Source organism: Haliotis asinina, chromosome 11 (assembly GCF_037392515.1).
Source record: "Haliotis asinina isolate JCU_RB_2024 chromosome 11, JCU_Hal_asi_v2, whole genome shotgun sequence".
Classification (NCBI taxonomy): Eukaryota; Metazoa; Mollusca; class Gastropoda; order Lepetellida; family Haliotidae; genus Haliotis; species Haliotis asinina.
In genome coordinates, this window is record NC_090290.1 from 25,497,249 (window position 1) to 25,512,846 (window position 15,598).

The following is a 15,598-nucleotide window of genomic DNA, read 5'->3' on the forward strand; positions in this document are numbered from 1 at the left end:
TTAAGTTAAATGTCATGTTGATCATATTAAAAGACATAAAGCCTTGAAAGCGGTCAATAATAATTCACACACAACCACAAAGCAATATGACATGACATGAATTTAAAGGAGTGAAATGCATGAGAGCCAATATGGTTTAGCTAATTTACATGCATTGATGTTTAATTTCAGACCCAGGACGTGAATAATCATTGATTTAATAAATTGAATTTTTAGATGTGAATTGCGAAATGTAATGATTCATATCAACAAATCATGTTTTAATGTTACGTATTCGATTTACTGATACCAAGATATACAAATGCATTAATTACAATGACGAAATAATGTGTGTGATAAAAAGCAGGATAATTACTGGAACAGCAACTCGCGAATCATTTCGGCATAGTATTACCCTAATCAAACGTTTCAGATATTTCTGGCTTCAGTCTCAGACTTGGTTATCTTCAGATTTGGAAACTCAAGTCAGTTTATCTTGTTTAATAACTATGTATTTCTCATGCTAATGTGGACGATGGAAATGACGTTAGGCAAGACAGATCACGAGTGACGTTCATTAAGAGCAATGCTGATTGCTAATGTGCCCCTTAGGCGCAAGGATCCGCTTGTTGTGGGTTCGAATCCTACATCGACTTGTCAGATAATTTGTTTATAATAACCGACGGAGGTAGTGAATTGAGGGAGTTAAAACCTGTCTTCATAACACTGTGTTGGGACGTGTAACATGCAGTGGGAAACAAGGCGCGCGGTTATTATGTGATCATTGCTTATGGCATGGCTCAGAGTAGTAGATCAGGCCCCGATTTCTCAAAACAAACTTAAGTTTTCACTCAAATCTCAAACTGGGTTTGACAATTTGAAACAATGGATTTATTTTTTCGAATGAAAAAGTCCAAACACCTAAAGAAATCTGTCCACCAAACTCAGATTGTCTACTAAGTTTGAGTTTGATACCGATTTCCGTTCATTCTGGAAAATGCATGTTCCTGCGTTTTCTCAGATTTGAGCAAAACCTTTTGAGTCAAAACTCAGATTTAAGTTTGTTTCGAGAAATCGGGGCCAGAAGATCATCAGGCACCATAGGATCGTCCCAGTCCAGACTTTCAACACCACAGTGCTGTAGACTTGACGTAATGTGAGTATTATGCGCCTGTGGGAATGGATGAAACACAACCTTGAAGCATGGCGGTTTGGACAGTCTGGTAGATATTGTCTGGCTTAGCTCGCTGAATAGAGAATGGGTACTCTGAATGGATTCGACTGACCCGTCACGCCAAAGACCCGGGTTTGATTCATCACATGGATACAATATGCGTAAAGCCCATATCTGGTGTCCCTCTCTGTGATGTTGCTTTAAATATTGCTAAAAAGCGGCATAAACCCCGACCAAAGTCACTCGTTCAGCCATTCACTTAATGGATTTATGACACATTCACCACAGGCGATGCAATTCTTTCTGCAGATTTAGGTACCTTGGTGTCCAGTTGTGTGAGCACCATACCTGTGGCCGTTGTTTAACCAAAGTAGTAACCGTCAGAGGCCAGCATCACCTCCAACTATCCTCACGTATGTACCACTAGATAGCTAGAATACAGTTCAACAGAGTGTCAAACCACGAGTTGCACACTTCTACACACTTCAGTCCTCTTAAACCTTCTGTTATTTGACAATGGTCCAGAACATAACGCATAAATAGTGACGCAAAACAATGCTTTATTAACAATGACAAACTCTCAATGAGGCGTTTTAATACAGAGGCTTAAGGAGAGCGACAGGTCAAAGTGGGTCAAGTTCATGGTCATCCGATGTTGTTATGACGCCTGCTGTAACACACTCCGTTCTGGTCTTTCCTCTTTAGATGCAGCTTTTTGTTAATCCTACTGTTGTAGATAAATATGTATGTGAAATATTTAATGAATCAATGGGGTTATTGCGGTAGTCCTTTACTTCAGTCAGATGTACTTTCATGACAGTTGGAGAAAGATGGCGAAATATACACACGAGACAGGAAGTGACGTAATAGAGAACTGATATGTCATTAATTTGGTGCAGCCACTACCTCATTTGCGGCCTGAAATAGATAAAATACACATGTTATGATTATCTGTATTTTGTCATGATATGCTAACACACTCATGGTAAAAATACAAACTCTACGTAAATGGGAGCGAGTCTTTAATGTAACGTGTGAATTGAAAACTCATTAGCAGCAGAGACAAATCAAGCTGTGTAAGTTCATCGTTAAACCAAGTTTCAGCGTGAGGATAATATTATACATTGTACTCCTATGATGTATTATGGTAAGTATTCACGATGTTTTCTAAATTATTTAGTTCTTAAAGTTGTTCCAATTCGATGCCCACAGCTGTCTTTATCTACAGAACGCGTCTATTAACATTCATCCCCAAAGACTCCTATTTCGTCAATGTCCACCCTGCCGACACGTGAAAAACTGGGTTAGGCTTGCTGACTTGGTGGACAAATGTCATCGTATCCCAACTGCGTAAATCAAAACGCATGCTGTTGATCACTGGATTATCAGGTTCAGACTCGATTATTTAGAGTCCGCCACCACATAGCTGAAATATTGCCGAGTGCAGTATTTAACAACAAACAAAGCACTCTACTGACCGCTCCTCATGCAGGGGTATGGGATGAAGTGGTTGTGTGACTGCCGCATGCAGATTCCCATGTACATTCTCTTCTCAACGGGCTTGCCCTGTCCTACGGCAAGCACACTGGGGTTCAACTTGCCTTCCTGAACCAGCTGGAACACAAGAAACCTTCACATACACAACTGATAACCACATCCCAGGCAATATTACTGACGACCACCTCATAGATCATATTACTGACAACCACACAGACCATATCATTCAACCCTACACCACAAACAAGCCAAAGCACCCGGTAGTTTATCGTTGGATTACCGGGGTGCCATAGGAATTGTTCCAGCTACCATCTTTCTGCCAAACAAAGATGTTTCCTGGTAAACATAGGAGTTATCAAATATACTGAGAGAAACAGATATAGGATCACAAGAAAACTTTGAATAACGCTGCGGTGATGAAAACTGGAAACATATTTGTTTCTCTTCGTATATGTAAAACTCATGTATATCTCAAATAAAGTTATTTGTAATTTACATGCATCAAAACCAAAATGTTTTATTGAGACTACAAAGTAACGCTGGCGGTAACATATTGTCCAATGATGTGGCTATCGACATGATTTGTTTATTGTAGGATTTAGAATAAGAATAAGAATAATATAATAATTTTCTAAATATACTACCGACAATAAATAAGGGAACTAATGAAATAATAGCGAATTTGAAACTGCTTTAAATATCCACTAAATCAATTTTAGGCGTCAATTTCAATATCTGGTGTGTCCACCATGTTGGGCAACACATTCACGGCACCTTGATGACATGCTGTTAATCAGTTTCCGGAGGGTTGCCCGTGGTATTGCCCGCCATTCCTCTTGGAGAGCTGCACCAAGCTGGGCCAGGTTGGCGGGTCCTGGGTCCCTGGCGTACACCCTTCGACCAAGAACGTCCCAGAGATGTTCAATTGGGGACAGGTCTGGGGACTTAGAGGGCCAGTCCAATGTCTGGATACCTTCTTGTCGGAGATAAGCGGAGACAATTCGGGCCCGATGTGGTCTGGCATTATCATCTTGGAATACAAAATTGCGGCCGATAACTCTAGCCAATGGAGCCACAACAGGACGCAATATTTGGTCAACGTATCGCTGACCAGTCATGGCTCCGTTAATGATGACCAAATCTGATCGTCTGTCATGTGTAATCCCACCTCATACCATGACACTATACCTCCATATCGATCATGGTCAAGAATTGCTGCTCTGGCATATCGCTCCCCGCTCCGACGCCAACAACGTTTTCTGCCATCTGTGAATCGTAGGCAAAACCTTGACTCATCAGAGAACATGGTGAAACGCCAGTGGCGCATAGCCCGTCCCTGATGCTGCCTAGCCCATGCCAATCTTTGGCGCTTATGGTGAGCTGAAAGGGTGATACCCGTAAAAGGCCGTCTTGCTTTCAGACGAGCTTGATAGAGTCGGTTTTTAACGGTTGAGGTTGAAATGCGTCTTCCAGTGAGTGTGCGGAATTCTCTATTGATGGCAGGGGCTGATTTAAACCTATCGCGTAGAGTAATTAACGTAATGAGACGATCCTGTCGTGGTGTCGTTGATTTTGGTCTACCACGCCCAGGTCTCGTTGCAACCCCACCCGTTTGACGGTACTTATTCCACAGGCGTGACATTACACTTTTTGATTTACCCATCTGCCGGGCAACTTCACATAATGATGTCCCCCCTCTATCATCCCCACAATTCTCCATTTTGTTGCTTCACCGAGATACTGCCTCGGAGGCATTTCTGTCAGTAAGTGTCAATCTCTATTGCATTAGTGATTGCGACTTCTCCAGTACATTTACAGGAGTTAACTTCTGTATGCACGTGTAGCACGTGCTGGGCATGCATTATGCGCAATTCCATTGTCATTGGATGTTGCGTTTGGGAGATACTCCACGATAACGGACCCTGTCACAGTCAAAGTCATTTACATTCAATTTCTTGGTTCCCTTATTTTCTGTCGGTAGTATATATACTGAGAGAAACAAATAAGAGAACACCACTTCATCGCAGTATTCCTGTCTCTATTCTCTGTAGACGTTCAACTACAGAGAAATACGAAGCTTGTGAAGAAACCTGGAAAACAATGAAGGAACAGTCTTACTTACCTGCGTTCCTTTATTTGTTTCCCTCAGTATATAAACTAGTGTAACACTCTCGGTTTATAAGGAAGTTTTTTTTGCTAATATAAATGTTAATTAAAATAATTTTTGCAGATTATAATTTATATGAGTTAGGAAGCGTACATGAACTGTGTATTTTAAATAAAAAAGAAATTGTACGTGAGAACTGGAAGCGCAGATAGCAAGGGATTTAGGTAATTAATTGATTGTCCGAACTTGGCTGACATCGGACAGTATCACTAGCCTTGGGGTGATGTCTGTATCAGAAAAGGTAAAGAACGTCATCATGGTCAGAGGGGAATACAAGCGGAGGATCGTTATAATAAACGGAGGGTGATGTAGTGAGGGATTAATAGGACCAATTGACATTTGCAACGAGGTACGATGTAAGGAGGACTGGGTATACGGGGTTCGGGGAGACGGTTTGCGGGGCCAAGAGAGTCGGTCAGAGGTCGCTGCCCTCCCGATTATTCAGGATTGCTTACAGTACGTTTGTAAAGCATCTGAATAGTTTCACTTTATTATAACTGTTGATGCAAACTTAAATAAACCACTATACGATCCACGAAGACTTGGCTGTGCTTGTTCCTGGTTTACAACCACCTGAGCACGAAGTCCCAAAGAACAGGGTTACACTAGCTTCAAAACACCTACGATCGTGATGTTAGTTTTGCAATATCCGTCTACCACCATTAATTATAGGCTGAAAACAAAGATGTTCTTTATCTTCGTTTGAGTGATATGTTACAATCACTGACTGTTAGGTCTGACTATGTAGGTGCAAGCGATAGCTGTACTATGAAGTGTTACAGGGTCTTCGTCTGTCTGCAACACTGACAGCATGTCACGAAAATGAAACAGTCATGTATTATTATGCACCAGTTCTGCGTTTTCCCATTTTACAACTAGTTCTATTCCCCTGAAAGTAATCAAAAGCTTTTCAAATTAAATCTAGTGGAGCGACAAGACAAACTCGGCGTATGTGCAATAGCTACGATGAAATGGAGTGCAGTGCTAACACCACGTTGCTTTATGGCATATTATAACATGGGATGTTGATTCTATATCCCCCCGCTACAATATTAATTGACATTGCAGGCCGATACACGTTAAAAGGGCACCGGTCGGGATACTAGACATTAACGTGATGAAGTCGCATAAAAATGCGGATGTTTTCTCACATCGGAGTGGAATTACTTGCTCGTCGAATACAGTTAGCCTTCATATTCGTCTCGTAATTTCTGCGAGAATACTTCGGAGTCAATAGTATCATCAGGTGGCGTGTTCGTTCTGACAACTCAAACAGTTCGGCGTCAATCGTTTCATGAGGCTCCGTGTTCAGTGTGGTAACTTATCACCCAAGGTTCTACAGCTCTATTGTATAAAAGTGATTTGGGACCTGCTGTTTCGGGCTTTTGTTGTTTACGTCACGGGTTTATCTTTGACGTATGTGACGTTTGCACATAAAACAGATCACGTGAGCAATAGTCGTTCTCCCCATGGGTATTTCGTCATTGATTTATGTTCCTGTGCACACTTGTTTGATTACAATGGTGAAAACGTCCCCCGTATCGTGTTGACATGATTCTCACGGGACTTCCATTATCAGCGATAGCTCTATCGAGCCGAGCAGACGACATCAAAAGCAGGAGGTTTGGTCAGCTCATCGAACTTATTCATCGCCATCCGATAACACTTTGCCAGTTAAGATATTGTTGATTGTTTTATCGGCACCACACTCACAGTTTCCACTGGAGAATCCTTGCAACGATATGGATAAGTCGGGCAAGGGAAACCAAAGGATCAACAGAGAACATATGATTTCTTTGTTGTCAGATTACTTCTGTGAGCTGGTATAAGGGATACCGTTTGATGACACTGCTTCAGCTCTATCCTAGCTTCTGTGGGAGGGAGCAGTATTATCGTATTATATCACATTTAAACCTTGTTACTTCCTAACTTGTCTCCAGAGCAACGGGGTCACAATGACACGATTCCGTATTGAATAAATAGTTTATAAGGTCATAAATGAGTTCTGTAAAATATCTATTTCTAATAGATCCATGCATTCTCATCAACACCCATTGGCATTGGTTCCATTGGCATTGGTTCCATTGGCATTGGTTCCATTGGCATTGGTTCCATTGGCAGAATGCGATAATTCCATTCCGTGATTCATTATGTTTCTTTCAATGTTTCCCTTTTCAACAGACTAGTGCAGCTCGTTGTCGATAATCATTGCCACCAGTGCCACGGGCTTTCTCCTAATAACTGAGGTGAATACGACCGACAGAATACAACATCATTCACATGCTAATCTGACCGTTGTCAGTCAACACGGCTACAAGAGTATTTGGCTGATTCCATGTTTATACCCACAACAGCAATAAACCATTGCTCTAATTGGATTTGTATAGCATTTCTCATTGCTTGACACACGCAAGCGTTTGTGTATATGAAAACGTACACTGTGTGTGGGTGAATGTATATCATAACCTACCCCAGATACGTCACTATGTGAACGTTGAGTCTTTGCTTCAGCTACCAAACCTGCACCAGTATTTTCTTTCGCGACAGAAACAAACAAAGATATACACAAACTACACTATCAACTATACAGAAAAGAAAGAAAGAAACGCATGTTGTAGTTTCAAACACGTATAACTCGTCCACAAAGACTTTAGGACATGAAATTTTACACCAGTTTAGAAGAAGCTAATGTCTATACAATATATCGGATACATGGAGATAACGGAGACGTTGATCGTGACGTTGACGTCGGGTTTCCCGGCTCTCAGAACAGTGTCTTTCAACCTGTTCCGTACAGTTTAACCCGATATCCTCCGAAGTCAAGGCACTCCGGCTGCACTGCTCTCACCTGTGGCAGTATGGTCACGCTAATATAGTACCCGGATGCACTGATCTTGGGCTGCAGTGTTAACTCGAGGTCTGCCTGTACGTGGACGCTCATTTGTTATACCTGTTTGGTTGAAACGAGCTGCAAGTCGTGATATCTTGCTCAAACCAACATTTAGACGCATGGCAACAGATGATTGGTAATCTCAGGCGTGCATTCTTTCAAAGGCGATGTTCCGTGTTGGAGAGTCAAGAGGTGACGGACGTAGTGACTGGGCTGGATCAGCATCAACTATGTCAGCTTTCACATCAGGATCAGCTACTTCTACTTTAAAGTCAGGATCAGCCATTTCTACTTTCACATCAGTATCAACTATTTCTACATTCACATCAGTATCAAACATTATTTTCTCGTCAGTACTACTAGTATTTCTACTTTCACATCAGCATTGAGGATTTCTACTTTCACGTCAGTATAAACTGTTTCTACTTTCACGCCAGTATCCACTATGCCTACTTTCACATCAGTATCAACTATTTCTACATTCACACCAGTATCAACCACTACTTTCTCGTCAGTATCAACTATCAGTATTTCTACTTTCACATCAGCATTGAGGATTTCTACTTTCACGCCAGTATAAACTGTTTCTACTTTCACGCCAGTATCAACTATTTCTATGTTCACCCCAGTAGCAATTATTTCTACTTTTACGTCAGTGTCAACTATTTCTACTTTCACATCAATATTGATTATTCCCATGTTCACACAGGTATCGGCTATTTGTACTTTCACATCAGCATCGAATATTTCTCCTTCCACATCAACTATTTCTCAACTGAATGCAAACAAATCAAGTCAGGTCCACTTTTTCCCTCTTAGATTCAAGTGACATCCTTCTAAACTTTCACGATCTTAACAGCAAATCAATCTATAAAAATTAACGACCTTAACTTCGAGTAAAGGACAAGACATCAGTCACTTGAGACAACCATGGCATCAAGACTGCGAGTGTGTGTCACAGGTTTGGTGGAGATTTATTCGCTTTAAGCATACAAATTGGTCCTTAATTTAAGAAACATTTGAGATGGCATTCTCGAGACGTGAATCGAATGTATTGGTGAAGGATCCGTAATAAAGGATATTAAGCTGTGTTCATTATTTATGTTTAGTCATAATGTACTCATTAATATATTTATCACAGACAAATGATTTTGTTCAAGAAACTCTTTATGTTTTTGTTTATATTTCGGCTAAATATGAAGGAACGATAACCACTATATTGAAACATTGTTATGTAAGTTGCCAGTTACTTAAATGTGTTACGAATGTGTATTTTCTGTATATTTTGTTATTGATTCAGTAATAATTATTATTGGGTCACAATGTTTAGTGTTTAGAATAATAAAATATGATGGGTCACATTTCGTGTAATAGATGATCCGCATTTTTAGGATTCTCGCAGCAAGCTTGTCCGGGAATTATCTGCGCTTGACTTCCTGTTTGTTTATCTCCGGGAGACATTGTTTCGAGGGCATTCTACAGTGTTGGCATGTCAGTAAGTGCTCGTACTTTCGAGAAACGACTGAAAATGTATATAAAAAGGCTGGTTGCCGTGTTGTGAGCGACACAGATACACACATTCATATGCATTCGCTGGAGTTTATCATTCTGCCTCTGCCAACGCTTCATCTACTGCTGTCAGACCGCTCGCCGTGTTACATTCTGCACGACTGTTTCTCTCTCACACCAAGACTTTGGTGAGTTTGCTATACTATATATTTTGTGACCCTTTCCCTTAGATTTTTTCTCACTTGTATGGTATTTGAAATAGATATTGTTATAATGACTTGTGACTTGAATATATTAAACTTGTCTTTGCTCTGTTTTGCTGTTTCAGAGGGTTTTTTCTTACATTGTTTGTCACGGTAAATTCTTAACCGTAACAAATGAATTATTGAAAATTCCGTGAAGTTTAAAAATAAGTATATGCATAGCATATTTCTTTTCACACTTCACTGAATTTCACTATGATAAATCACATTATGCACATACCCAATGGTTTATGGGCACAGTAAAGAAATAGTCAGAATGGAAACATGGGTTGTCTTACACCTTCTTCGGTTTATTCATTTTCAGAAGCTGATCATGCGATTAGGTCGAAGAGAAATCACCAAGAACTACTAAAAACATTAGATGAAGAAAAAGCCACTTGCCATTCAACCAAGTATAACAAACACTGTGTGATGCATTAAAAGAAAACACAACCTGCAATTAAGCGCGTTAAGGAGGCATTTATCTTCCAATTGATACCCCGAGACGTATAGTAACGCAAACACAACTTAAGGTGCTTAAGCCATGGAGAACCGACCCATCGATAAGTTGACAGTCAAAGACGTGAACATGTCTAAAACAGTGACAAGGGATTGTTGGTAGTTGTATCCGATATCGGTTGTGTCTCAGGGGGACTTAAGGAAACACGTTTAGTAGGGATAAGGCGATTTGCGTACCATTAAAAGATTGGGAGGCAAAGTTTAGGCCAGTAAGTGGTGGATGAGAAATCTTCGGTTTCAGAGACTGATGTGAAGTTTTGAACGCGGGCTCCGAGGAGTTGTTGAGGGTGTGAAATCTCAGGTTTCAGAGAACGTTGGGAAGTCGTGATGCCGCGCGCGGGCTCCGAGGGGTTGTTGAGGGTGTGAAATTGGTCGATGTTATGGAACATTGGTGGCTAAACATACAAGTCTAATTTACAGTCGATGTTATGGAACATTGGTGGCTAAACATACAAGTCTAATTTACAGTCGATGTTATGGAACATTGGTGGCTAAACATACAAGTCTAATTTACAGTCGATGTTATGGAACATTGGTGGCTAAACACACAAGTCTAAGTTACAGTCGATGTAATGGAACATTATGGGCTAAACACACAAGTCTAATTTACAGTCGATGTTATGGAACATTATGGGCTAAACACACAAGTCTAATTTACAGTCGATGTTATGGAACATTATGGGCTAAACACACAAGTCTAATTTACAGTCGATGTTATGGAACATTATGGGCTAAACACACAAGTCTAATTTACAGTCGATGTTATGGAACATTATGGGCTAAACACACAAGTCTAATTTACAGTCGATGTTACGGAACATTATGGGCTAAACACACAAGTCTAATTTACAGTCGATGTTATGGAACATTACTGGCTAAACACACAAGTCTAATTTACAGTCGATGTTATGGAACATTATGGGCTAAACATACAAGTCTAATTTACAGTCGATGTTATGGAACATTATGGGCTAAACACACAAGTCTAATTTACAGTCGATGTTATGGAACATTATGGGCTAAACATACAAGTCTAATTTACAGTCGATGTTATGGAACATTATGGGCTAAACATACAAGTCTAATTTACAGTCGATGTTATGGAACATTATGGGCTAAACACACAAGTCTAATTTACAGTCGATGTTATGGAACATTACTGGCTAAACATACAAGTCTAATTTACAGTCGATGTTATGGAACATTACTGGCTAAACATACAAGTCTAATTTACAGTCGATGTTATGGAACATTATGGGCTAAACATACAAGTCTAATTTACAGTCGATGTTATGGAACATTACTGGCTAAACATACAAGTCTAATTTACAGTCGATGTTATGGAACATTACTGGCTAAACACACCAGTCTAATTTACAGTCGATGTAACGTAACATTATGGGCTAAACACACAAGTCTAATTTACAGTCGATGTTATGGAACATTGGTGGCTAAACACACAAGTCTAATTTACAGTCGATGTTACGGAACATTATGGGCTAAACACACAAGTCTAATTTACAGTCGATGTTACGGAACATTATGGGCTAAACACACAAGTCTAATTTACAGTCGATGTTATGGAACATTACTGGCTAAACACACAAGTCTAATTTACAGTCGATGTTATGGAACATTATGGGCTAAACACACAAGTCTAATTTACAGTCGATGTTATGGAACATTATGGGCTAAACACACAAGTCTAATTTACAGTCGATGTTATGGAACATTATGGGCTAAACACACAAGTCTAATTTACAGTCGATGTTATGGAACATTATGGGCTAAACACACAAGTCTAATTTACAGTCGATGTTACGGAACATTACTGGCTAAACACACAAGTCTAATTTACAGTCGATGTTACCGAACACATTATTTTCTAAACACACAAGTCTAATTTACAGTCGATGTTACGGAACACATTACTTTACAGTCGATGTTACGGAACACATTATTGGCTAAACACGTACTTATGTGAGAATGTTAAGTCTACGACACAATCGATGTAACGTAACATTATTGGCTAAACACGAATCTATGTGAGAAAGTCTACCTTACAGTCGGTGTAACGGATCATCTGATTATATCTGAAACACATTCCAGCTTCTCGGTTGACTCCCTCTTCCCTTGAGAGTATTTGCTGACCCGATTTCAAATGTCTAATTCATCTAATGCACAAAGCAAGTCTAAACATAGGTGACACGGGACTCGCGCATCCCGAACACTACCGCTGTACGTGAATTATTGACGACGTGACATATAATACGCATCATTGATGGATGTGGCATTGTGTGTACAGAGTGGCTGTCTGATGAGACGCGAAGAACGCATGGCTAGACTTCCCATGACCAAGAGAATCCGTGAGCGATCGTGACACACAGACACTGAATGCCACAATGGGGCATTCGGAACAGTTGTATGAGTCATTATGATCTATTAATATACGGACATCAGTTACCATACGATTCGTTATTGTGGCAGTCTAGAGCAGCAGGATAACATAATGAAGACACAGTGGAGTTGATGATTGTTGTTTTACGCCGAAGTCTATATTTAAACCATGTCACGGTGGCCACAAAAGATTGCTTGATGACGCGCAGTCTGCCAAGGCCCACTGCACAGAGTGATCTTAGCTCTACGGTTGTTGTAAGTCTGTGTTCAGGTATGAGAGTTACAGGCACTTTAGCACTAAGAACGCTCTGTGAAGAGTTGCATACCCAAAATATATTTCATAGCGGGGTTTTACCATAACTCTCTGATGGACTTTACAGTCTAGGAGTCCAACACTAGGCGAAGTTACTTCACAAGGTCTTCAGAATTATAGATTTATGTGTTGGAAATCGAAATAAATTGCATTTGGTGTGACAAGGCATCGATTTATCAGCTGTATTCGCTCAGATATCACGTTCCCGTGTAAGAATAAGACCCGTATGCAGGTCACGGCACTTCGTGTGACCTTATGCTGTTTAGCACTTCCGGTGACAAACAATGTCGTATACTTGGTCTAATGGTCCCATGGTGACCGGTTAATTGTATGGAACCAATAATCCTTGCAGGAATACCTGTTACTGATCCAACCATTTCCAAATTAGCCAACTATTACAACTGTTAACAGCTGTGACAGCCAAGCATGGCTGTGCACTTGGTCCGGTCTAGTTGCGTCATATTTGGCGGTCCAGAACCAGAACTTGTTCTTGAATACACGCTTGTCACCGGAAATATGGTACAAGAAGGTGGGCCCCGTCGAGCATATCGCAAGTAGGGGCGCGCAAAGGGAGACGGGAATAAGCTGAGTACTGGAAGTATCTCCTACCGAGACTTACACGTCCTGTTCGGAAGCCATTCATCACCTTGTGTGATCACTTCTAACACTGTGCCAACACTGCACGTACACCTGTCTGTCTTGAAGAGGTCTTCCGGTAAAGATTACGCCTTCAAGATAAACTTACGAATATCCTGGGCCTAGATTTTTAAAGCTCTCTTAGCGGTAAGATAGTCGTAAGTGTCATACATTAACATCAACATAACATTAACACACAACACGTAAATATTACTATCGCAGAGGAATGTATCTGTAGATAGTAATTGACTTTGTCAGCTTACATCTGTGTCAGCTCTCAAAACTGTCTTCTTGACCATCTCTAAGTCCCGTGTCAACTCACCTCTTCCATGGCTATCAAAACTGTCTGCTTGACCATCTCAAAGTCCTCTTGGCGTGTGTCCATGTACTTTGGTCGCTTTTCTGCTGCAAGGCTAGCCTGTGGAGAAAACAAAGCAAACTGCATATACGAAACGATATATGACACAACAGAAAGGCAGCAAACCCTATGTATAACACTGCCCTTGCTCTATAGTCGACCCTCTGTTACTATCGCCTGGGTCACTACTGCCTCTAATACACTGAACAGCAAAAGAACCGCAACATGTCTATTTGTCAAGTTTTTAAACAGCGACACAAACAAGAACGCTTACTTTTATGAGATTTCATTTTCACTATGTTTTGCTGTTCCGCATATTTGCTCGAGTTGGTTTGTTGTTTATTGTCGCACTCAGCAATATTCCAGCTGTACATAATTGTGTCTAAACCATACAAGCCAGTAATCAACAATATGAGCATCGAGCTACGGAACTGTGATACGGTGATGTGTCAACCAATTCAGTCTTTGGGAAGTCTACCCAAAGCAACAGATGTTGACAAAATTACTTGATATCGGCACATTTCAATTCAATTACTACAAAACACTTTACCTATTTACAGGTACGGGTATTTGAAGCAATCTACTTTGTAACTACACGTGTTTCAAACATGGACGTCGAGTAAAAGTACGTCATTCTCAGCAGTGGATGCGACACATGCTTGGTGCAGAAGTTCTGCGAGAAGGATTTACGGATCTTTAGTAGGCAGTGACGAATGATTCCGCTGAAATCCCAACATCATTCGATAACAAGAAACGATCTATCTATTTTTGTAAATACGATGACACGACACTTCTATAGACCTTTGATGAATGAGCACGTAACAACAGTGGAACAACATGGATTTGGAAAAAACTTTTTTAACGTTGCCGAGGTGCGATGTAAAGAGTGTTGAATACCTTCTTAACAGGAAGTAAAACCGTTCGTGTGCTCATCTGTCGATTTACATAAATCTTTAATTGCTTGTAAAAATACGGCGTTTGTCACATGAAATCCTAGCGACAGAGGCACCATCACATACGGCCATGGTGTGATTAATACAGAGTGCAAGGTAACAATAAAACTGTCCAGTTCTGTACTACAGGAAGCAATGCCGTCTTTAGGCCAGGGATGCGGATCTGTCTCCGTGTTGACATGCCTGGTGGTATGTGGTCCTGTGCAAGTCACAAATCAGGTGCAGTCAAGCAGCACTGATCACGGAATGTTCTTGGATGGTGACCGTGTTTGTTCCACAACAACACCGATGTGGTCTCACTCTAGACAATTGTGTTTGTTCAAAATTGTCCCTGTTTACCCTGTAGAAAATGGGTACCCAGTAGAATATGGCATATCGCTATTACACAGGCACCTGTGTTATAATGTTATAATGTACGTCTTTAGAGCATTACCAAATAACGTGGAGTTTGGCCATGATTATCATTTCTGCAACGTAATAATTTACTAAAGCATTTAATTGAACTATTCCTTATTTCTTCTTTTTAAAATTCTTTCTATGACCTGATAATATAAGTAAAATTATATAACATCGGAAGGGACTCAAATACACAAAGCCAGGAACACACAAGTTCCAATTGGCAAACTTATATCCGGTAAGTTTTTAAAAGGTGTTAGTGACATTTATATTTTGCGATGCAAGAATTCTATTCCACATAAGAACCGTGCACACTGTGACACTGACAACATATGGTGTTTGTGACAGCCTCATCTATTTTGAATGATTGGCGTGAGTCCCTGTCAGCCACTCACCTCGCCCTAGAGGATTGTGTCTGTGTGCAAGGAAATTGGGATAGGCAGCAAAACATTATGTGTTCACAATAAACCACTTCTCAGCAAATAATGCACAAGCGTATCGGTTGACTCTAAGCTAGTAACTGCACATCCGGTCGTAAATATTCAATTTCAAGTGTTTTTTGGTATGA

The 15,598-nt window shown here is 40.4% G+C and overlaps 1 protein-coding gene across 1 annotated transcript in view; it reads right to left on the reverse strand.

Annotated features, from left to right (window-relative positions):
- Positions 1-1,693: 1,693 nt before the first annotated feature.
- Positions 1,694-15,598, reverse strand: part of LOC137256255 (uncharacterized) — a 36,726-nt gene continuing 22,821 nt past the window's right edge. Inside the window, exons 3-5 of the mRNA XM_067793987.1 lie at positions 13,646-13,741; positions 2,632-2,767; positions 1,694-2,071 (exon numbers count right to left, since the gene is read on the reverse strand). Of these exons, the coding sequence (XP_067650088.1) occupies positions 2,061-2,071; positions 2,632-2,767; positions 13,646-13,741 (243 nt within the window). The 3' untranslated portion in view covers positions 1,694-2,060. The remainder of the gene's footprint in view (positions 2,072-2,631; positions 2,768-13,645; positions 13,742-15,598) is intronic.